The following is a 25,768-nucleotide window of genomic DNA, read 5'->3' as shown; positions in this document are numbered from 1 at the left end:
CTGCCTTCCTATCTGACTTGTGACTCATCTCAATTGACAGCTGACTTTTTGCATTAAAAAGTAAATGAACACTGCACCAAAAATGAATGTATACATTAGGCTATAGTTTACAATGAGTACATCTTTTCTTATGATGACTCAGCCACGGCATTCAAGGTACTAATAACTGGTGCCCTATCTCTGTGCTGCAAATTACAATACTCTCTGCAGGAATTCCATGTTTTCCCCTTTAGAAGAATCTACTCTTTTTGAGCTGAAGAGCTGAAAATAATATTTTTTAAAAAAACAGCAAGACTTAGGCTATCCCTTTAAGTATCTTTCACTTTAAACAGAAGGTCATAGCTGTTTCTTTTAGCACTCAATTGAAAAGCGATGATCCACCACATGTTCCTAGCTGAGAATCTGCTTTGGAAAGCTCAAACCTGCAGCAACAAATGCAAGTAAGATATCTAATTGGGTTATCTTCTGGGGTTTCTTTCCTTCAAAAAAACTTGGCAGCATACATTGTCTGTGGAATTCGGAAATGGTATGGCCTATGACTTGTCAGCACAACTCTGATGAGTACCCAGATGGTCCACAAAAAAACCAAAGGCTCAGAGCAGCGTGAGCTACAGAAGATTGCTCAGAACTATGCCTACTCAGGTCTTGAACATCTCCAGGTATGGAGACTTCACAGCTTCTCTGGGCAACTTGCGTGTTTGACAACCCTTACATAAAAGTTTTATCTCACACAAAATTTATGCCACTGCCTCTCATCTATTCATTGGGTACCACTAAGTAGCCCTGTTTTTTATTTTTACTATCTCCTTTATCTCCTTCCATCACACATGACCTACATTGACAAGATCCCTGCTGAGTCTCCTCCTATCTAAGCTGAACAGCTCTAGCACCCTCAGCATCTCCTTGCGTGACAGATGTTCCAATCCCTTCATCACCTCCATGGCCTCTTACTGCACTCACTACATTATATCCATGCCTTTCTTCTACTGGGGAGCCCAGAACTGGACCCAGGACACCAGATGTGGTCTCACCACAACAGAGAAAAGAGGAAGGATTCACCTGCTGATGACTGTCCTCCTAATATAGCCTCAGATACTGTTGGCCTTCCTTCCACAAGGATGATATGCAACTTGGTGTCCCCAAGGACCCCTTGTCCTTCTCCATCAAGCTGTTTTCCAGCAGTCAGTACCCAATCTGTGATGGTGCATGGGATTACTTCTTTCCGGGTGTAGAATTTGGCATTTCCTTTTACTGAATCTTAAAGAGTCTCGTTAGTCCATTTCCTCAGCCTCTTGACGTGCCTCTGAATGGCAGCACACCCACCTACTCCATCAACCACTCCTTCCAGTTCTGTATTGTGTGCCAACTTGCTGAGGAGGCACTCTCCCACCACCAAGGTCATTAATGAAGATGTGTAACAGTATTGGCCTGTATCAAGCCCTAGAGTTGATTGCTGGTGACTGGCCTCCAGGTAGACTTTGTGCTGCTGATCCACAACTATGTGAGCTCAGCAGCTGAGCCACTTTTCGGTTCACTTCACTGTCCAGTTATCTAGCCTGAACTGCAACAGGATGGTTGAAGCACCACATGAGCACCACAGATGGTGAACATAGTAGATCTTCAGGCTTGAGGAAGCCCTAATTCTTTCCAATCCTACTGTCTTGTAGCATACAGCCATAACAATACCGCCCATGTTGGTCTGTCCACTAATTCTGACCCAGAAGTTCTCAGCTTCAATGGTGACATCCATTCCCAGGCAGAGTTGCATGCACTGCCACTGCTCTCTCAAATGAACAGGAACTCTCACTCCTTACCTTCCCAGTTTACAATCACAGAGTCACAGAATGGTTCAGGTTGGAAGGGAAGGTACCTTTAAAGATCATGTAGTCCATTCCCACTGTCACGGGCAGGGACACCTTTTACCACTCGTTACTGGCTTCCACTTGGAGACTAAGCCATTGAGTGTAACTCTATGGACATAGCCAATTACTTTATCATCTAAGAGTCCATTTATCAAACCTGCAATATGGTAGCAAGAATGATGGGGAAGACCACATCAAGAGCCTTAGAGAAGTCTAGATGGATGATGTCCACAGCTTTTCTCTTGTCCACTGATGTTACTTCATCATAGAAGACCACTAGATTAGTCAGGCACAATTTGCCCTTGGTGAAGTAATGCCGGCCTTCTCTTATCACCTCCCTGTCTTTCCTGTGTTTTGACATGTCTTCCAGAAGAACCTGTTCCGTGATGTTACCAGACACAGAGGCGAAGCTGACTAGTCACTTGTTGCCAGGGTCCTCCTTTTTGCCCTTTTAAAAATGGGTATACCTCTTGAAGATGATTCTCATTACCGAATATAATGAATTCTTTGCAAGTTAATTCCTTTCCCATAGGAATCACCACAGATATGCATATTTGTGTATGTGTCTAGAGTGGGAGAGTTGGGATGGTATTTATCTTCACTTAGAAGTCAGCCAAAATAAAGGGCTATTCATGCATGCTTTTAAATACATGCAGCATTACTTACTGAGTTTGTGACGTTTTCTTTAATATTTCTAGGGCCTGAAGTATCCACATAATTCCAACAACACTCAGCGAACAGCACATCTCTTTTCCCAGCCATTCTTAATAGTCCTGACCAAAGCATTGAGCTATAGCCTTGCATATCTAGGATACTCCAAAAAAAAAAAAAAAAAAACCCAAACAACACACAAGACCCTCTAAGAAGTTTACAGCAACGGGGAGAATTCACCTTCAGACTCTCCAAAAAAAGCTACTATGACATGGATCTAGTTCCATGTTACTGAGGCTCTCCATTACTGAAATGAGAGAAGCTCATCAATGGATACTTTGCCACCCAACCCATTTCCAGTAGGGTAGAACCTCTAATAGCAGTTGGCAGACATAAACAAGTAGCATAAAGATTTCTCACATTTCTATGCTCCACAATTTTGATTTTATTTCTCAGATGAAAGCTAAAAGTTGAAAGTAAGCTGTTCCTGGACAAAAATAAAATGAAAGTGAAGACAGAAACCAGAAGCTGGTAGAAACTTCAGTCTATTTCACCAGTGCTTGCAGAAATATTATCAGATGGAGCACTGTGTTGGAATTTTCAGTAACACAGTGATATCCTGAACTCTACCAAGAGGGCAAGTTTCCTCACTTGACACAAATGGGTTAAGTGAGGAAATCTGTGCAGAAAAAAAAAATCAGAATAGATGGAGCATGGGTCCTGCTATTGACATGTTGCTACCATAGGTGGCATTTGTTTTGTTACACTCCTGGACATGGTTTAATTATGATTAGAAGCTGTGATGTTGAAAGATAATTAATTCTTGACCTATAATGATTATCTCGATAAACTTCATGTTGTTATCCAGTTTAATTATTCCTATTTGTAAAATAGCTCTGCATTCTCACCCCGTTGTTTTAATGATTCAACAAATTATAAGTCAATTGGCAAGGACTTCAAGCCTCACAGTCACTTTAAGACAAAAACATCTTCTAATGTCCACAGTAAAATATTCTCCATCTTCTGACTCAATTTTTCTCACATAATTATCATATTAACTTGGTTACTTGTATTGCCACTTGTATCATTCTTCCTAATGAAATACTACATTTTGCTAGTCACATATGTGAATTTTAAGAAGCAACTTTGCAGTTCTCTAGGTTCTCACTCCAAGTAAATTTGTACATAAGAATAAATAAAAAGTTAACTTACCGTACACTATTTCACAGCTTTAATTGAAGCATCTTTTTATTTAAACTAGAAAATTCAGTTCATTGTGCTACTCCTCCAAATAGCTCAGAATCAGTGCCCTATATAGGATACTTAACAAACAGCAGATATAAAACCACTACACTGGCAGTTTTACTTCAATCTTACTCTTTCATCATTATTTCTGCCCTTTTGCCTACCAGGATCAGTACAGGTCATTAAAAAGACTTTATTCAGAGGTAGTGTGCCAGAGTAGGTTACAGTAAGACTGTGCTCAGCATAATTTCTCTGAACATTGGTCTCAACTGAATTTGTAGTGCCATGCTATACTCTTGAACCTAAAAGCCCAAACTGTGTTATAAACAATCTCCTTTTGTACATATGACTTTATTTTAGCTGATTTACCTTTTTCATATGCAGGTGTATTCTCTTGCAGCAGTCTGCTAAGCTGGAACCCATTCAAGTGTACAAAACGTAGTTGTTCTCTCATTGTCTTGCCTCCCACAACTGGCCATATAAGGTTTCCAACACTGTTTCTTGGAATTGGTAGACCAAGACCTATTGCCAGTGTGCTAGCTAAATCAGTTTGTTGCACAAGTTCAGGTTGGGTCAGAGGATCTAAAATGAACAAAAAAAAAAAAAAAAAGAAAAAGAAAAAAAAAAAGATAAAGGAAAAAAAGTATATTAATAACAGGCCCATTATGTTTCTCCAGAGACAGCTGGGATCTTGTTAGTTTCAAAATTTTTTCATTTGTGTTAGATCAGCTATTTGAAGTGATCTACAGAAAGCTAACTATCTTTTTTAACTGCTGTCATCTGCTGTTGTAAAACCAAAATTCATTCAATTCTCTGCAAGTATCACTCTTCATTGCTAGCAACCACTGTAAACATAACAGGAATGCTGTACAAGTAAGAAAAAAGTCCGGGAGATCACCTTAATATCGAGTTGCAGACTACATCCTAGGAGGGTTTGATAATTTTTGCATTAGAAAGAACAGAAAGCACTACAGTAGACTAACTAAATGGATGAAGAATGAGAATCTAAAACAATGCTGACAACTTTCTAGAAGCTTCTTGATAGACTAACAGCAGCTCAATATTTAATTAATATTAGGTTGCTAGGCAAACAGAATTAGAGTTCAGGTTAAGAATGCTGAATGTCCAAATCCATGGCTCCATGCAGCCAAAGCCAGTGATTTTTATAGGCTTCTATGCAGAATCCTATCACCTTACTCCAGTTATCAGGATTAGCCTTCAGTCCCACAGACTTCTACACATGAATAACTTCACTAACATAAGTAACCTTTTGTTTAAGATTGTCTTGTCAATTGTGTCTCTGTGTACTTTACTAGTTACATAACCATGTTTCTCAACTATGCTTTCACTTCATTCTCTTTGTAACTCCAGGCATTGAGTGTTTTGACTTAAGTACAGCACAGAAAGAATTCTACATACAGTCTTTATTACTCTCAAGGCTCCCTTTAAGAGCACTCAAACCTTTCTCATTTCTCATCTATGATTAATCCTGTACTTGTACAGAATGCCATCTATAATCCCCAAAGCCTCTTTGCATGAGTGCCTGTGTGTCAGCAGTTTTCAGATTTCATCTTCATATGCAGGTTCTTTACTGGTTAAAAAAAAGCCAAACTGCCAAATGCATTTAGCCAATCATGGGTGACACATCGCTGCAGGCTACAAAAGTAATACTCTGACAGCATACTAATGCAAAAGCCCACATGATTACTATTTTGAGGTCTACCAAATTAACCACAGTACAGTAGAATCATAAGGAGCAGTTATGAAAATTCTGATTACTGTAGCATTGAGAAGCAAGCTGCGGAAATTTACATGGGCATGATTTTGTAATCATTACAAACTTGATCCCAAAACAGAGGTGAACAGAAATATGTATTTCACTGTATTATAAAAAGTGCATAGCCAGTTTAAATCTAACAGAAACTAATCCCAATGAACAAGAGACTGCATTTACAGAAGCTACATTTGTGTATCTCAGTTGTCAACAGATACCAGCGAAATTCATAAAGTAAAAACTTACCTGAGAGCTTTGGTCAGCTCTTGACTTTGTTTTTATTTCTGAAGAGTTCAATGACTCATCAGTAATGCTTTCTATTGCAGCTGGATAACAGCTTTATAAAGAACAGATAGATAAATGTACTTCCACTGTGCTGCATGAGCCTCCAGCAAGATAAACAAGACAAAGTTTTCCAAATTGGCTTTAAAACCAAGGAGATCAGATGGAAATGAGCAGGAAGCAGAATGAAAGGTAGAGGGAAGTACTATTTTGAAGAAAATACTCACACCTGGTATAACTACATTTTACCGATTCACTCAGTCAAGGAGTTTACTTAAGTAAGATTCTACAAATTAGACTAGATATTCCCTTCTTGCCTCTTACCTTAAGCTATATTACAGAATTAAAGACTGAGTTTCAGAAACAGATAAACTCACATAAGTGGGTTAAAATTAACAGCCTGGTCAATACAGCAAATATCATCATGTTCTTTCCTTAACACTTAGCAAACAATACTCATGTTTTCACTACTGTCATCTCTCACTCTTTCACAAAAGCAATTCTTCCTTTCACCTGTCACTCTCAGCATGAAAAACTGTCATTCATTCCTTTATCCTGGCTGCCTGAGAGGGAAGAACGGACGCCACGGTAATATTCTGGCCAAGAAAGATAGAACTTAAAAATCACTTAAAATAGGTTTTTACTTCTAATTCTATCCATTTACCAGTATTCCAGGATCCTCACAGCAGATCTCATTAGCTCTCAACATGCAAGTAGGACAGTGCTGCAGAAGGTTATAATGTGAGAAATACCCAGTACTCTCAGTGGTTACAAAGCTTATTCCATGACACAGATGCAAACTCTGGCTAAGAGTCTTAGGTCACACAGAATGGGGCTTGCCAGATATCTGTTGATCAAACTGAAGCACTTCTCAGAAAGAATTCTAAAGCTAATATAAACCAGAGATGGCAACATGTTCTAAAAAAAGTTGAGATTCTTTGATCCTTACCACTTCTCTTTTCAAAAGCAGAGCTGATAAATAGCAGTGGTGTGCGTACTTCTCCTTCTGAAGAACCACCATGACTACCTGTTTCAGACATCCCATGATCCCCACAAACAACAAGCAAATTGGGCAGAGAAGCTTCTTCCTGCCAAGTCACAAAAATAAATTTAAGTTACCGTACAAACAAGATTCATATATATATAGTGCTTCACAATCTTTATCACTTTCACATGTTAATATTTCCCAAAATAAATTTCATTTTAAAAAATTTTCTCACAACACCCAGGGTAGCTTACAACAGATGCCTGTGATTAAGTGTAATACTCATTTTTAACAGTTAAGGCACACATACATACTTGTCAGTATGTCACAAAAACCACAATAACGCTTTTAAAAAACCACCATCATTTACAGAATCACAAAAAAAAATGATTGAAAGATTAAACAAAAGTCATCATACTGTGGGAAGAAAATCAGGAGTCCAGAAACAGCAGCATTAACAGAGAACTATTCCCTCCTTCCACTTTTTCAGCTTGAGTTTTTAATATAATATAATGTAAATGCTAGATTATTAATATTGTAAATACTAACATAATAGAAATTTAATACAAGAAGCTAATCCTATTTAGGCTCTAGTCTCCCAAGTGCTTTTGGGGTAGAAATCTGTCATGACTGATGTCAAATTATATTTATTTTTCTGAAGAAAGAGAAACAGAAGCATAAGTGAGGCCTAACCAACAATTTTGAGCTAACAAATCAAAAACATCAAACAATAAATATTGTCATTCTATAACTAAGCATCTTTTTGTCATCTCTAGTTATTATTACTACCTGTTTAATCCAAAAGTAAAGTGCTTTTATTAGTTCTGTATTCTAAAACAGAGATAAGAGCTTGCATACAGTTGGCAAAAGCAAGACATACTAACAAACTGAAGCAAAACCACTGCAACATGCAGGAGATTATAACTGCCACAAGCAAGATTTAACTTCTCTTAGTACCCATTTGAAATTTTATGAACAACAACTCTTAATTGCAGCTGCCAAAACCAAGAAAAAAGCCTCAGACCACTTGGAACTAGGTCTTGATATTTCAACAACCAGACTCTTTAGATATGTAACATCCTATATTTCCAAACCTAAAACCAGATTCAGACTGGGTAATTTATGTGCTACATTTAGCACAAGGAAAATGCTGTTTACAACCATCATTTCCATTTTAATCTCTTCAATATTTAAGAAATAGGTATGCCTTCACAACTGTAGAAATCAGACCCATTAGCTATATGCACCCATTATTCCTCCTTCTGAACTTCATCACTAGGAAGCACAACAAGCACCATTTTAGTCCATGAGTGATAAGAGGATTTTGGTATGCATTCTTCTCCTCTTCCTGCACACCAAGGGGGAGTTTTTTTTCCCCACAGCTGTTCAGTAGAGACTGTTAACAGTCAACCAGTAAATGCTTAAAAATGCTACACACTATACTGGTAAGTGGGGAATGGCCAGGGAAGGAAAAGAACAGAAGAATACATGCCTTGGTCAAGGAATAAACAAGCTACCACACACAAATGAGCAAGCATTTTAAAGTTAGTCCACAACTAACAGACATTTATCGAAAAAGGAGCTATATTACCTTGGAAATTAGAGAAATATGAATTTTCTTCAGGATGTTATCCATTTCACTAAGTTTTAGTCCCACTAATGGGCTGTTTGGCCCAGTCAGATGTCCAATATGGTCCAGCCCCAGGTAATGTAGTATAAGGAGATCCCAGTCTTCCCTCTTCAACACTCTATCCAAATGCCTGGTAACATTATTATCAACCTCACAAATACAAGGAAAACAATTGAAAGGTAAAAATTATTTCCCCCTTGTAAAAAGCATATAAAAATTAAATCACATTACCCATGAAAATTCTGTAGATGCTGATGAAAATTACAGTCACTTACAAGGTTAATAAGGAAAAAAAAAATCAGAGCGATATGTCCAATGCCAGGCAATCCAAAAAAAAAAATCTGTCTTACTAAACAGATTCTTCACCACACTTCACTCTTTTCTGGTTATGAAGCATCAAATTACATACAAACAAAGAAAATGGGTTGCCATGTTTCCACAGATAGTTTTAAAAACTCTTTCAATAAATTTTCAGTCACTTTCATGCTTCACGCTCCTGATTCACCACTTCACAAGAAGGAGGTACAGGGAAAAGCCTCTCTTTGGTGCTTGGAAGCACAGGGGAAAAAATCCACTCTTGCTCTTTCAATTCAGTTTTTGCTACTGTGCAAACATGAAAAGATTGTGCTTGCAATGAGAAAAAGAACTGAAGACATAAGAAGACAAATTATTTGAAAAGTGCTACGTGGGGTCTACCTCATACTCACATGTTTTCCTCAGGTTGACAACCTATTTTTAGTTGCATGTATTCCTCCATGGATATTAAAAATCCTTACAAAATTTCATATGCAACACCACTTTATTGACTCTGGGTATAACTACCTACAAAACTATAAAAAGCTTTCTGTTTAATGGACTACATTTAGAAAGCATAAAGACTGCATAAAGAGCTTAAGAGCCATATAATTGCAGACCCAGCAGCATGTTTACATTTTTCCACTCCATGTTGAAGCTTCTGCAAGTCTTATTAGAGTAACTAATGAAGGTATAACATGAACTGTAAGACACTTATCTAACTTCCTTAAACATGGTAATAAAATAAGTCAGTAGCAGCAGGTCAATGGCCTGAGGTTTTACAAATTATCATAAAGGTTCCAATTATGAACCAAAATAGCTGAACAATTTACTCTTTTACTGTGCCCAGAATAAGAATTTTCACAATTTGCTTCGTTTACTTGCTACGCCCCCTCTTTGATAACATACTGAAACACTACTCATATTGCAACTACAAAAGCTATACAATACTATAAAAAGAATGCCTCTAAGTGACCAAGATTATACGTTAACGGGCCTTTTAAAGATGACATATACAAATACACATGTAGTAGCAAACTGCAAACATGGACAGTGGAATTTTTAAAGAAAGCAAGCAGTCTAACTTCCTACCGCAAGTTTTGTGAGAATACCATATGTTTGGGAAAATTATACAGTAACACTCTGATACTGTATCATCCAAACACTTCCCGCAGCATATCCATGAGGGAGACCGAAATGCTTAGCCCCACACTGCCAGTACTGAAAACACACATAAATCTAATTTCTATTCAATTGCCAGAAAAATTTTGGAACAGTTATAGTTTTACTCATTCATTCTTAAAAGTTGCCACTTTATGTTTGTACTCACATTATTTAACCTAGGACTATATAAAGCTTCTCACCTCTGTAAAGTCTGACACAAAAAAGGATGTTGTTCCATCATATTCCACAAAATACTTTGGAAACAATTTAACCCAAGTATCATCACCGTAGAAGATTATTCTTTTCCCAGATGTTTTTGCCTGCCATATCAGATTGTCATCCAACAGAGCTGGAGAATTGAGGTTCATGATAACATCAATGAAACCAGGTATGCTACCTGTCATCAAAGCCTACAGAAAACAAGAAAAGAATGAAGATGTATTAACAGAAATCGAAAAGTTTCCAGCTACTCAGAAGACAGTATTTAACCTAAGAGAAAGCAATAAAGTAGAAGGCAGGGAAATTATACTTGCAATAAAGAAATTTAATGAAGTAAAAGAACACATGAGCTGCCATGCCACATCATGTCACCTGCCACAACACAGTACTGGTTGATGCCAGAAAAAACTGCTTTACAGAAAGGTAATAACTGTATTTTCTTAACTGGTGGACAGCAAAATGACTTTGCATGCCAGTTGTCACTTCATTTATTGGTCATTAAATCACAAAAAGGATAGCTTAAAAGGCCTAAGTAAACTGACTTAACAATAAAAATCGAAGCACATTCAAAACAATAATTAAGAATCTTCTGGAAAACGGACGGAAGTTCACCTATCAGGAGTTACCTGACTGCCTCACTCAGTGAAAGAAATGTCACTCAGATCCACCACTGAGAAGCCTGGACAGCTAAGGATTTTTATGACACTGTCACAGTTCATCTTTTAGTTACCTGGAACTCAGCACAATTTTATTTTTAAGCTCTACAAAAACATCCCTATGACAAAACAAATTTACACTACACTGGATTTCCCATCAGAAGTTATAAGAACACAGAGAAATACCAACAAAAATGTTCTTGGATAGAAGACAACTGAGAAATTTGACACCTGAGAGGTTACAGCGTACCTGTGACTACACATGAAAAATTTATGTCAATCATTTAAGCCTCTACTAGTACCTTAACTGCCTTTAACTGATTCTCACAGACCTTCCCACCACAAAGCTACCAAATAAAGAAACAAACCAAGGCAATGACTTGAGTAGAAGCTGTTACCTGCTCCTCCTACTCAGCCTCTCTACTTTCCTTCTATCCCCCAACCTGACCATTCCTGCAGGAAGCACCTCTGGGCCATGGCAAATCAGGACTCTGTCACATGCCCCAATACAGCTAAGTGAGTTTCAGCCACAAATTACAGTAACAGAGCCAACCTCTGCTTTATGCCAACTCTAAGCATATTAAATAATCCAGCCTTCAAAACTTTGTCAAATGAAACAACCCTAAGTAAAAAAAAAAAAATCCCAAACCAAAACCACTTACCTTAATTCGAGGCATAGTCACAGTGGGTGGTTTTGCTTCAGCAATGAAACTGTAAGATGTCCCTTTTTCAACAGCTTGTGCTGTATATGGCATGAACTGTTTGCCTTTTGGTCCAAACAGAAAGTCATCTCTCAAAGAATCTATCAGCACAATGACAACTTTTTTGAAAAGTGGTGGTGGAATTTTGGTCCAGTTAGAAACTGTTCCTAAACATCAAAAAAAGGATTTATAAAAGTCATCAAAAAAAGGATGTATAAAAGTCATCAAAAATGTTCAGAGTGGCAAGAGAGAACTTAAAAGACAACTTCACCACAGAAATGAATGCTTCAAACTTCTTTGCTAACTTTACATTCAGAAGCAAAAAGTTTTAAACAATAGCAAACATGAAAAGTAATCAGAGGAAGCTGAATTTTCAGGTCATCCAGAACAAAGACTCAACAACAACAGCAAAATCCAATACTGCATCTAGGAAGGAAAACAAAATGTGAATCAAACGCAGGATATAAAACTGGGAGAATCAAGAAAAAGCTATGGAATTGAGAATGTTCAAAGGAATAAAAAGAGATAGCTGCTACCTTCTCTCTGGTTAATTCATTAATATATCAATATTAACATATTGATAAAATAGTTAAAATAGTAAAACATTAATGCATAATTATATATTAATATTATTGATTTATTAATGGTAAAGCTGAACTATATATCCAACAGGCAACTTGTGTTAGAAAAAAGATGTAGCATTCATCTGTGCTAAAACCCAATCTTGCACACCAGAATATATCTCAGGCAATGCCTCTCAACCAAATCCCCCCATAAGAGAACAGGAAAATTACAAAGAGACACGGAATTTCAGTGAAATTTGAAGGGAAAAGTATCTGTGCGCACTTGCACCCTTCAAGGTAGAAGAATGTGTGTCAGAACAGTTCAGAGATGGTAGCTGCAGAGCCCAAATCGAAGTCCATAATCCCCTGGGGAACCATATATGAAGTTTGTGGACCGTTTAAAAGAAGCTATAGCTGCTTCTCCTAACCTGACTCCAGAGGCAAAAGCTTCTGTGGGGAAAGATTTGGCCATGATGAATGCAAATACCCAATGCCAACAGATATTAGCCAGCTTGGGAAAAACTGCTTCTCTGGCAGAGATGGTGGAAGCTTGTACACAAGTAGTAATTATGCAACAGGAGGTAGAAAAGGCAAAAATACATGCTCAAGCCCATGCTGCAGCCTTGGCTGCAGCGCTTAAGCAGGCAACGAGAGGCCGAAGAACTTCTTCTCGCAGCCTAGCATGTTTTACTTGCGGACAGACAGGACATCTTAAAAGAAACTGACCTCAGTACGCTTAGCAGCATTACAAAAATGGCATAACTGCCCAATTAATCTGGTAGCAGATTCTCTTTATGTTGTGGGAGTTGTACAAAGAATACATAGAGCATTTTTGCAGAGAGTTTCCAATTCCTTGTTGTTTGAGGCATTATTAGATTTGTGGAACATGTTAGATTATAGGACAGCGCCAGTATTTACAATGCATATATAAAGCCATTCTAACCTACCAGGTCGTCTAGCTGAGGGAAACAACATTATAGACAAACTTGTGGCAGTGACAGATGTATCTCCTTTTGAACAAGCCAGACAAGCTCACGAGTTCTTCCATCAATCCTCAGCATCACTCCGAAAACAGTTTGCACTTACCAAGGAACAAGCTTGATCCATTATTGCAGCTTGTCCTGATTGTGCCGGCGTAGTGCCTGTGTAACAAAAGGGAGTAAATCCTGGGGGTTTGCAGCCAGGTCAGATATGGCAAACTGATATTACTGAATTTGCACCGTTTGGCAGACAAAATACATTCATGCGTCCATAGATACCTGTTCAGGACTGCTGTGGGCTACAGCTTTGACCTCAGCAAATGCAAAAGTGGTAACGCATCATTTATTACAAGCTTTTGCTGTCATGGGTGTTCCTACACAGATCAAAACAGATAATGGTCCCGTGTACTGTTCTGATACACTTGCAACCTTCCTCATGCAGTGGAAGGTACAATACCTGTTCGGACTCCCTTGTAATTCTACTGGCCAGGCAATTATTGAGCATGCATACTGCACCTTGAAATATCTTTTGTCTGTTTTGAAAAAACAAGGGGGAATTGGTATGAGTCCAGAAGAGGTTTTGATGAAGGCATTGTATGTGCTGAACTGGCTTAACCCTAAAAGTGAAACTGAAATGGAACCTGTTGTTATGCACTATATCAAAAATGTCAAAGATTTTTCCAAAAATGTACCCAAGGTTAGTGTGTTTAATCCAACAACACAACAATGGGAAGGTCCTATGTCATTAATAAGCTAGGAAAGGGGATATGCTTGTGTTTCTACAGGTAACCATAAAAATTCGTGGATCCCAGTAAAGTGGGTGAGACTTTGGCTAGCTAACAAAGAAGAAACCGATTGCAATGATGACAACTCGATAACGTCATAGGTGTTATCACTTTTAGCAACAGATGTAGCCAGTGTTGAGAATACCACTTCGTAAAACAGAGCACCAATTAATTTTTTGTTATTGGCCATTGTCCTGGTTTTGTTAAAAACAAGTTTCTCTTTCAGTGAATTTTGCCTGTCAGCTACAGCCTTCATATTAACTGCATTTTCCTGGAGAACCAGACACGTTTTGGTAAAAACTAGCAATGGAATGCAAACTTATTGATAAGCACGGATGGACATCTCACGAGAGGGGCGACGAGAAACAAGTGACCAAGAAACTGACCAACTGTGTATAACATTCCATTCACGTGAATACTTCATATAAAATGGGAGATCCCTTTTTTCCTTTTTCCCTATGGCCGACATTAGGAGAGGACCTTGCTAGTCGTCCCTGCGAACTGAGGCCTAGTGAGGGACTGAATCCAGCTCTGGTGGCTGTGGAGTCTAATCCAGGACTTTGGGTGCCGGCTCTGCAGTTGCTGAGACTTTCAAGATTGGTTTTGTATATTTTGTATTATTTTCTCTATTCTTATTAGTAGCATTAGTAAAACATCTTTAATTTTTTCCAACTCTCTTCTCTCTGTTCTTCTTTTCCTCCCAATCGCCTCTCCTTAGTGGAAAGCGGGGGAGAGGGAGGGGCAAAAGGGGGAAGTGGGGGGGGAAGAGGGGGTTAACAATACATCTGCCAGGGTTTTATTGTCACCCCGCAATCTTAACCCTCGACAGATAATTGGCGCCCAACGTGGGGCAAGAGAAAGGGGTAAATCTGGAGATTTTTGGCTTTTCTACTGCTCTGATGTACCTTTCAATTTTCTTGGCACGGTGCCAACTCATAGAGTTGTGATACTCGCGCGCCTGTTTGCTTCGGATATTATTTAGTGGTATTAAGGCAAAGTGAATTACATTGATTTAAAGATGTTATGGCATAAGTTGTATCAGTTATTTTCTACATTGTGCTCACTGATTCCATATCTGTGTTGGGCTTTCTTTTTAAATCGAAGTATTCATTATATAGCAACAAGGAACTGGACAATGGTCATGATGATACTGTGTGGTTTGTCACTGGTTTATTTCATTATACTGCAGCCGCTAATGAATTTCTACTCGCTTCTGCTTTACCTTGAAAAGCCTCCAGGAGAGATTAAAGAGCAGTACGGCTCTGTGTTTCCTAATTGGTCAAGTGAATCTTTAGAAAGGCTGACTAACAATACTTTCGTTTTTTCACTAGGACAGTTCGCAAATGGTTTAGAGAGCTTTGAATATCCTTGGAGTTTTGATAGAACTGTGATGGTGTTATCTGGTTTGCTGAATGTGTGTCAGTTTGTGCTTCTGTTAAGAGAAATGGTGTTTAATAGGAGGTTTGCACCGCAAATCTCAGGACAACAAAGAGACGCGTCTTCGGAAGCTTTAGCAAAAAGCACTTCTGGCTGCTCGAGAAAGAGCAAAACAGCGAAAGCTGCCGCTGCAGCCACGGCCCCCCCTGCCCCCCCAACGGCTTCGCAGGCTGAAGCTACAGCTCCTACGCAGAGTTCCTCTGCCAAGGTCACTGCAGATACTTCTCCAGCCTTACAGGCAGCCCCCCCTTCTTCACACACTGGGCACTGTTGCCGCTGTAACCACAGCGATCACTGTGACAGTCATTCAGACTCTGGAAATGAATCAAATGATGGTAAACCCATATCAGCATCAGTTGCTGGTTGTAAGAAAGTCACTAGAAAGACTACCCGTGCAGCAGATGATGGCACAGGGCCAACATCAACCCAAGGGGCACCATTAGGACAGGGAGGAGATGAAGTGACCACCACTCGGTCCTTTTCTCCAGGTGAGCTGAGAGATCTGCGAAAAGACTTTAGTCGTCATGAAGGCGAGAATATTTTAACCTGGCTGCTCCGATGCTGGGACAATGGGGCAGATACAATTGAACTGGAAGGTGGTGAAGCCAGGCAGCTGGGATCTCTGTCAAGAGATTCCACCATTGATAGGGCAATTTCAAGAGAGTCTAATGCCACTACTCTCTGGACACGACTCCTGGCAGCTATGAAAGTAAGATTTCCCTACAAGGAAGATTGTATATCCAAGTTAGGGAAATGGAATACTATGGAGAAAGGTATTCAGTTCCTGAGAGAATTAGCTGTGTGAGAGATCATCTATTTTGGACCAAACAGCCAAGAGGGAACAGACCCAGATAGAATCAATTGTTCACGACCTCTGTGGCACAGGTTTGTACAAAGTGCATCACCTGCATATGCTAAGTCATTGGCAGGAATGATCTGGCCATCATCATCTGGTCAGTGATTGAACAGCTCCGTGACTTTGAGGACAGCCTTGCTGGTTCTCTACAGGCTTGTGTCTCTGCTGTGGAGAAACTGTGTGAAAAATCTGATGACCGGTTTGAAAAGCTATTGCAAGAAATCAAAGATCTCAGAGAAGACACATACCGTCCACGACCTGCACAAACCTATGTTTCAGCTATTAGGAAAAGGCGTTTCCAATCTCGAGAGAGAGGACAGAGGCAGCCCACAAAAAGAGGTTCACTGTGGTTCTTCCTACACGAGCAGGGACAAAACATGAATAAGTGGCATGGAAGACCTACCTCAGAACTTCAAGAACGAGTACGTGAGATAAAAGGAAAAACTCCTAGGAAGGTGGCTGCTCCAGTTTACAGAAGGAGCAGAAGAGATTCTGATGCTCTTGAAGGAACCTCTAATTCACACCCAGAGACTGTGCAAAACAGAAATTAGAGGTGCCCTGCCTCCAACCAGGTGGAAGAAAGGGATAACAGAGTTTATTGAACTGTACAAATACGATGGCCTGGTACAACACACCCCCAGGAGTACAAAGCTTTAGTGGACACTGGTGCTCAGTGCACAATAATTCCTTCTAATTATAAAGGAACGCAATCCATCAATATTGTTGGAGTGACTGGGGGATCCCAGGAACTGACTGTTGTAGAGGCTGAAATGAGCCTAACTGGAAAAAACTGGCAAAAGCATTCCATTGTGACTGGTCTAGATGCTCCGTGCATCCTTGGCATAGACTACCTCAAGAGAGGGTATTTTAAGGACCCAAAAGGGTATAGGTGGGCATTTGGTATAGCAGCTGTGGACACTGAAAAAATGGAACATGTCTGATTTGCCTGGTCTTTCAGATGATCCTTCTGTTGTAGGACTGCTGATGGTTGACGATCAGCAGGTGCCAATTGCTACCACGACAGTGCATCGCCGGCAATATCGCACCAACTGAGACTCTTTGATTCCTATCCAGAAGTTGATCCGTCAGTAGGAAAGCCAAGGTGTGATCAGTAAGACTCGCTCACCTTTTAACAGCCCAATCTGGCCAGTGCGTAAGTCTAGTGATGAGTGGAGACTAACTGTGGACTATCGTGGCCTGAATGAAGTTACACTACCACTGAGTGCTGCTGTGCCTGACATGCTAGAACTGCAATTTGAACTGGAGTCAAAGGCAGCTAAGTGGTATGCTACAATTGACATTGCTATTGCATTTTTCTCTATTCCTGTAGCAGCAGAGTGCAGGCCGCAGTTTGCTTTCACCTGGAGAGGCATCCAGTACACGTGGAATCGCTTGCCCCAGGCGTGGAAACACAGTCCTACCATCTGCCATGGACTGATCCAGACCACGCTGGAGCAAAGTAAAGCTCCAGAACACTTGCAATATATTGATGACATCATCGTACGGGGCGACACAGCGAAAGAAGTCTTCGAGAAAGGTGAGAGAATAATTCAGATTCTTTTGGATGCTGGTTTTGCCATAAAACAAAGCAAGGTCAAGGGACCTGCACGAGAGATCCAATTTTTAGGAATAAAATGGCAAGATGGCTGTCGTCAGATCCCAATGGATGTGATCAACAAAACTGCAGCAATGTCTCCACCTACTAATAAAAAGGAGACACAGACTTTCTTGGGCGTTGTAGGTTTTTGGAGAATGCATATTCCTGACTACAGACAGATTGTGAGCCCTCTCTATTGAGTGACTCGTAAAAAGAACCAATTTGAGTGGGGCGCTGAACAACGACAAGCCGTTGAACAAATGAAGCGTGAGATAACTCATGCGGTGGCCTTTGGACCAGTTCAGACTGGACTAGATGTTAAAAATGTGCTCTACACTGCAGCCGGAGATAATGGACTTACCTGGAGCCTCTGGCAGAAAGCACCAGGAGAAACCCGAGGTCGACCCTTAGGTTTTTGGAGTCAAGGATACAAAGGATCTGAGGCCAACTATACTCCAACCGAAAAAGAGATACTAGCAGCATATGAAGGAGTTCGAGCTGCTTCAGAAGTGATCAGTACTGAAGCACAGCTCCTCCTAGCACCTCAACTGCCGGTGCTGAGCTGGATGTTCAAAGGGACGGTTCCCTCTCCACATCATGCAACCGAAGTTACGTGGAGTAAATGGATTGCATTGATCAGGCAACGAGCTCGAACTGGAAGTCCCAATCGCCCAGGGATCTTAGAAGTGATTACAGACTGGCCAGAAAGCAAAGACTTTGGGATGACTCCAGATGAGGAGGAAGTAAAATGTGCTGAAGAAGCACCACCGTATAATACTCTTTCAGAGACTGATAAGCAGTATGCACTGTTCGCAGATGGATCCTGTCGTCTTGTAGGAAAACATCGAAGGTGGAAAGCTGCTGTGTGGAGTCCCACACGACAAGTTACAGAAGCCACTGAAGGACAAGGTGAATCTAGTCAGTTTGCAGAAGTGAGAGCCATCCAGCTGGCTTTGGACATTGCTGAACGAGAAAAGTGGCCAATACTTTATCTCTATACTGACTCATGGATGGTAGCAAATGCCTTGTGGGGGTGGCTACAGCAATGGAAGAAAAGCAACTGGCAGCGCAGAGGTAAATCCATTTGGGCTGCCACACTGTGGCAAGACATTGCTGCTTGGCTAGAGAGCCTGCCTGTAAAGGTTCATCATGTAGATGCTCATGTGCCTAAAAGTCTAGCCACCGAAGAACATCTAAACAACCAACAAGCAGATCAAGCTGCTAAGATTAAAGTAGCTGAGGTGGACTTGGATTGGCAACATAAAGGTGAACGTTTCCTAGCTCGGTGGGCCCATGATGCTTCAGGGAATCAAGGTAGAGATGCAACATATAAACGGGCTCGCAATCGAGGGGTGGATTTAACTATGGACACTATTTCACAGGTTATTCATGAATGTGAAACTTGCGCCGAAATCAAACAAGCGAAACGGTTAAAGCCTGTATGGTATGGGGGGCGATGGTTGAAGTATAAGTATGGAGAAGCTTGGCAAATTGATTATATTACACTTTCACAAACACATCAAGGTAAGCGTTATGTACTTACAATGGTGGAAGCAACCACTGGATGGTTGGAAACATATGCCGTACCTCATGCTACAGCCCGAAATACTATCTTGGGCCTTGAAAAGCAAATCCTTTGGCGAGACGGTACGCCAGAAAGAATTGAATCAGACAATGGTACTCATTTCAAAAACAGTCTTATAGACAATTGGGCCAAAGAACATGGTATTGAGTGGGTATATCATATTCCATATCATGCACCAGCCTCTGGGAAAATTGAAAGGTACAATGGTTTGCTAAAAACTACACTAAAGGCACTTGGTGGTGGAACCTTTAAAAACTGGGATCCACATTTAGCAAAAGCCACTTGGTTGGTCAACACCAGGGGATCAACCAATCGAGCTAGGCCTGCCCAATCAGAAATTCTACAGACTGTAGAAGGAGATAAAGTCCCTGTAGTATACATGAGAAATATGTTAGAAAAGGCAGTCTGGGTTACTCCTGCCTCAGGCAAAGGCAAGCCCATTCGTGGGATTGTTTTTGCCCAGGGACCTGGCAGCACCTGGTGGGTGATGCTTAAGGATGGAGAAGTTCGGTGTGTACCTCAAGGGGATTTGAGTTTAGGTGAAAATATTCAATACTGAACTGCATGATGTGAATTGTCGTACTAACAGTATTTAATAAGTGTCTTTCAGATCAAGACAGTGATGATGAAACCAGAGCTAGCTTCTCTGAGTGGCGCCTGACAACTTCTTCGAAGTTGGTGTCTTTAACCCACAAACAGTGGTCATGAGATGCACTTGTACCATTTTTCCTGCCCTGGGAGACTGTTGTGACAAAATGAACTTAATGAACTTTTCAAAGGATGGTCCACTGATTAAGATTAATTACTCCTGTGTATATATGTACATATGTATATATATATAGTAGTAGGGATTAATTAGATTGTATTGATAAATTGTATTGATAAGGTTTAAGCATTCAGTGAATGGCATATTAAAAGGGGTGGAATGTCTTGGTTTTGTTAAAAACAAGTTTCTCTTTCAGTGAATTTTGCCTGTCAGCTACAGCCTTCATATTAACTGCATTTTCCTGGAGAACTAGACACATGTTTTGGTAAAACCTAGCAATGGAATGCAAACTTATTGATAAGCACGGATGGACATCTCACGAGAGGGGCGACGAGAAACAAGTGACCAAGAAACTGACCAACTGTGTATAACATTCCATTCACGTGAATACTTCATATAAAATGGGAGATCCCTTTTTTCCTTTTTCCTTTTTCCCTATGGCCGACATTAGGAGAGGACCTTGCTAGTCGTCCCTGCGAACTGAGGCCTAGTGAGAGACTGAATCCAGCTCTGGTTGGCTGTGGAGTCTAATCCAGGACTTTGGGTGCTGGCTCTGCAGTTGCTGAGACTTTCAAGATGGGTTTTGTATATTTTGTATTATTTTCTCTATTCTTATTAGTAGCATTAGTAAAACATCTTTAATTTTTTCCAACTCTCTTCTCTCTGTTCTTCTTTTCCTCCCAATCGCCTCTCCTTAGTGGAAAGGGGGGAAGAGGGAGGGGCAAAAGGGGGAAGTGGGGGGGGAAGAGGGGGTTAACAATACATCTGCCAGGGTTTTATTGTCACCCCGCAATCTTAACCTTCGACAGCTATGGTCACAGTTATGAAGAGTTTGATTTTATGTGTTGTTTGAACTTAAAAGATAAAAAGATAAAAAACTTGCAGAACATTAATATAACAGAAGATGTTGGGTTTTTTGGGTTGGATACCTTGTTTGATTAAAAGGAATATTGAAAACAGGTCTGCTCTTGCTAATTGTAATTGTATTAGCCTTAATGTTCTTACCCCGTATTTCGCACAGTCTTCAAAGCATGATACGGCATATTGTTAATATTATATTAAATAAAAGAGGGGGAGATGTAGTGGCATAGACCTCGCCCCCCGCAGGGGGATGGAGTTATCGCCAGCCTGGCTGAGAGGTGAAGCCAGAGACAAAAGAAACTAAAGGAGCCCCATAAGAAGGTAACAATGAATGAGCAATCGCTGGACATGCATGTGCAGGCTGCATGTACTGTCCATGCACTCTATCACGTTATTGTATAGCACGTGTTACAACCAATCACATTGTTGCAAGGCATGTGGACAGGGCAGCTTTGGTATAAAGTTAGCCCGGTCCAACAATAAAGTGAACATCACATTGGTGTGTCAGGTTCCGTCTCTCGCACAGAAAAGCAACACATGAGAAGTGCAAAGGAATTACGAAACAAATACACACCATCTGAAAATACTTATTATAAGATAGCTAAAGCAACACATTGTGCAACCCTTGGCATGTGGCATGCTTTTTTATGCCTGCTATTGTTATTTAGCAAACAGTTACTTTAAATGAAGCTGAACTTCTGCGCGCAGTTAACAAAACCATAGGTTCTACCAAAACCTTCCCACAACAATGTGCTGCAAGGATTCACTATTATACAAGCAACTACACATTTTTAAACAGTCATCCCATAGGCAAGACAGCATGGATTCAATGGCAGTCAGGGCTAACTAAGTGAGACATCCAGGAAATACAGAAGCACTGAAGAAATATTCCTTTCTTAACAGATCTAAAGCAGGCTGAAAGCCTTCTGTATCATGGTTTTGTAAGCAATTGCTTGCCTTTAGAGCTTATCATCCAGACCAAGAGATCACTCTGCCAGCAAATTGTAATCCAAGAACTACAGAAAGGAAGTATACTTCCACTGTCACTCCATTTCTGCCTACCTATATCTAGGATAGCCCATGGCATGCCAAAATTTAAACCTTTTGTGAGCCCTGTGGCACACATTTATACTCTTAAACTGAAACCAGTCATTTCAAAAGCCAATTGCCTGGCACTTCCCTCTCAGCCAGTCTCCCTCCATGTTAGTGTCCTGTTAACAATCACATGTGAATGCAACATTTCAGTCACAGCATATTATCAAACACCTCTGACAGTCCTGGCAATCTCCCACTAAAATGCAACCTGCCATTTGGCAGCATCAACTCAGGTCTGTTACGATTAGACTCTTTCAGTGTTGCTGCTTAACTGATAACAGCACAACACACTCTAAATCACAAAACCTTCACTTCCCTCCACTGTTTCCTACAATTTAAGTAAGTCTGTCCCAACATGCATAATGTCACATACTTCGGGAGACATAACAGTAAAAAGCAGCTAAAGACCCAGTTTGGCAGTTACAGTCCTGTTCCACCAAGTTAACCATAAGTAGATGTCCAAAGCAAGAGCAAAAACCACTCAACTGAGCTGTTCACTGAATCAGAAGTTTCACCCCACAAGCTCCATACTCTGGGGAAGAACACTTCCTCTACCTCACATTATTTTAATACAACTTGTGCTGATACATAGCTGTCTTATATGTCCAGTCACATCTTCTAACTACTCTGCATTAAAAAGATATGTTAAAATTTTGGTTTCACAATTTCAGCTAAGGAATACAGCACGACCTGTAGAGGCCATGATTTCAGAGAAACAGTAACACAAAGTAATATTGTGCATTTTGCAATCTGACCAGACTGTGAAGGAAACTCTTATTACTACAGTTGCTTTCCTCATTCCTGAAGCGTTAAAGTCTCCCTAAAGCAGCAGTAAGATATTCTTACATCCCAGTGAGCATCCGAAACAATGTTTCGCAAGCACAACACAATCAGTAAATTAACAAGAGCGGGTACAGGAAGTGGTATAACTGAAATGGCAATATTTAATGCAAACAAGTTAACATCAAAGAGTATGAGTATGATGGCTGCATCAGAAATATAGAAAGGGGAATAAAAAGAAAGAAGCACAACCTCCCAAAACACAACAGTTGATGCTTAAGGCTTTTTGTGACCATGTGCAGATATTGCTGGCAGTGATCGATAACTACATGCAAAATTAGTTAAGTCCTAAACTATTTCGGAAACTGGCCTGAAAACACGACGGTGTCACACCAAACAGTCCTGCAGCACGGAGGGGGCTCACAGCACGAGGCTCACACCGGCTGCTCCTATCTCTACAATCTCACAGCCCAAGAGACCTGACACAAACTGACGGCGGCAGACGGAACGGTGAGCGGCAAGACAGCGATCCCCGCCGCCCCGTCCCACATACCGCCGGACCCGGCCGAAGAACAGCGGGGACGGCAAGGCCGGACCCAGGGCTACCGCCATAACCGCTGCCAGGGCTGCGGGAGGAGAGGGCGCGGTCGCCCTAGTGAAAAGGAGCCGCCGTGCGGGTCTGCGGGGGAGGGACCCTGCCCTGCCGCCAGGGGAGGGGCGGGCTGCTCGGGTTACCTGGGCCGGACGGGGCTGGTTCGGCCGGAGGGTCCCCGCGGACTTCTCTGCGGGACAGGGACCTGACCGGCACTGGAAAGAAGCCGCGGAGGAACAGTGCGACCCCCAGGGCCTCCACGAGGAGGCAAGAGGAGGCGAACACGCCCGAGCGCAGCCGCATCCTACACCGGCGCCACCGACCTCCAACATTCCCCGCTTCTCCCGTGGCGCTCCGCCCTTTCACGCTCACCCCACCCCTGTCCCCGTCGCTGACCAACCAGGAGCCATATTGCCTATCCACTGAGCACTACTATTGGCTAGCTGCCAGCCAACCCCCTCCGTGAGAGGTGTGACCCACAAACAGGAAGTAGATCCCCTCACTCTCGCCAATGGGAGGTCAGAATGGGGGAGGAGCTGAGCTTCCCAGCAGCCCCGGCTGTGCCGCAAAGCCCAGCTAGGCCTGGCTAGAGGTTGAGGCCAGTGCCCCCTGGCGGCGGGGAGGCGCCGGAGCGGGTGGAGAAAGGCCGTTGCGTTAAAGGATGGCGCGGGCTGCCGGGCTGCCAGCGGGGTGCAGTCCGGCGCTCGAAGGGCCAGCGACGCGAATCCCCGGCGAGCTGCTCTGCCGTGCGCCCTTCTGCGGGTGAGGGCGCCCGTCTCGGAACTGCGATGCTGAAGGAACAGGAAAATGCCGAGATGTCAGGACCCAAGGGTAGCCTGTGCTGCTGCCACTTGCTTGTGCAGTCTGAGAGCTGGTGTTTGCTCCAGGAACCAGCAGTGCTGTGAGCTACCTCCTCTGAAACACGGATTTGAAGCCTTTGGCAAGTTCTTGTAGAAAAATGCTTTCAAGTTCATTATTGCACTTAATTGCAGGCATCAGACATCTAGGAAAAAATCTGAGTGCTGCACAAGATTAGATCTGTCTATCCGAGTATATTATACCATAACATATTCACAATACCTGCTGTGCATTTCTGTGGCCATTTTACAAGTTTCCATTGTGCATAACAGATTTATGCCCTTTGAGAGTTGGTCAGTTCAGGAGAATTCAGAGGAAATGTTTGTGTGCTCCCCATTTTGTAAGCATATAGCCAGCATTGTGTGCACCAGTTTATGCCAACAGGTGCTAAATCATGTAGCCTTTAGGTGGTGTGGCAGGTGCACTCAACCCCCCCCCAGCCAAACCAGCAGCTGTTTGGTCCAGACTCCAGAGGAGGTAAAGGCCTGAGCCACAGCTAGGCCAAGAACTCCTTCCAGGAGACCCACAGGGAAGCAGAATGGCACACTGAATGCCGGTGGCTTCTGAGTGTGGGGAGTCTCATGCATACTTTTTCTACTGTGTGCGATTTGACTACAAGTCAACCACTTCATTCTATAAATATGGCTGCCTGGATGAGCCCACTTTGAGCTCTCCCTGCTAAATAAGTGAGCTATATGGCAATGGTTTTACTACTCAGAGGTCAGTGGATGTGCGCAATTCAAGTTCAATATTAAAAATTTAGCTTAAGTAGATGCACACCAAATGTAATGGATTATTTAGAGATATAGGATTATATTATTTTTAATATACTCTTTGATTCATGTTACTTAGTAGACTAGATTTGCTAAAATTTTAAGCTCATATTTACCAAAAGCAACTGCACACTACACTAAACACCCGCAAGATAAAGTCTAGCTTGCATTTTGCTGGGAAAAATGCAGCTGACTGGGAAAACAATGACAGAGACAACACAGACAACCGCAGTGCGGGGCCTGTTTGCACTTTGTTAAGAAGAAAGGATTTATCCAGACAAAACGACACCTTCAAGGATATGGACCAAAACCAATGTCTACAACTGAACAGAACAGAGGCCCACGTGGAGTCAGGGAAAAAGGGTCCAATGGGGAGCAAGGGTCCTGGTGGCGAAATTTTGCTATTGGACTGAGGCTTGGTGTGAATGGATTGTAAAGATATAAAAGTTTGTAGTTTTCAATGCTTGCGTGGACCTCTGCGCAAGTACCCAGCTTGAGCCAGCCCTTCTGCTATTCTACTCCATTAAATTTTTTATTTTCTGAGAATCTTGTCTCCTGAAAATCTGCTCTGCATGTGGTCATAAGGCATCACCTGAAAGTTTGCTGCTGGAGTTCTAAAATACAGACTCTGGAGCGAACAGTTATCAGGGAAAGAGGAATCCTGACAGTTTGCACCACAACGGTTATGGCCTCGCCTGAAAGTTTCTCTCTGGAGCTCCAAGACACAGCCCCCTGGAGCAAACGGTTATCAGGGAGGAAAGACACCTGAAAGTTTGC

At 41.6% G+C, this 25,768-nt stretch overlaps 1 protein-coding gene across 1 annotated transcript in view; it reads right to left on the bottom strand.

Moving 5' to 3' along the window:
• The window catches only part of PIGG (phosphatidylinositol glycan anchor biosynthesis class G (EMM blood group)), a 94,280-nt gene extending 70,621 nt beyond the window's left edge, over positions 1–23,659 (bottom strand). The window contains exons 1-7 of the mRNA XM_080362773.1: positions 23,504–23,659; positions 13,113–13,168; positions 11,425–11,630; positions 10,088–10,297; positions 8,391–8,579; positions 6,764–6,902; positions 4,128–4,340 (exon numbers count right to left, since the gene is read on the bottom strand). Of these exons, the coding sequence (XP_080218899.1) occupies positions 4,128–4,340; positions 6,764–6,902; positions 8,391–8,579; positions 10,088–10,297; positions 11,425–11,517 (844 nt within the window). The 5' untranslated portion in view covers positions 11,518–11,630; positions 13,113–13,168; positions 23,504–23,659. The remainder of the gene's footprint in view (positions 1–4,127; positions 4,341–6,763; positions 6,903–8,390; positions 8,580–10,087; positions 10,298–11,424; positions 11,631–13,112; positions 13,169–23,503) is intronic.
• Positions 23,660–25,768: the final 2,109 nt, after the last annotated feature.

This window comes from Nesoenas mayeri (assembly GCF_963082525.1).
Source record: "Nesoenas mayeri genome assembly, chromosome: Z".
NCBI lineage: Eukaryota > Metazoa > Chordata > Aves > Columbiformes > Columbidae > Nesoenas > Nesoenas mayeri.
Note: the sequence above shows the minus strand (reverse complement) of the source record. Positions and strands in the feature narration are given on the sequence as shown.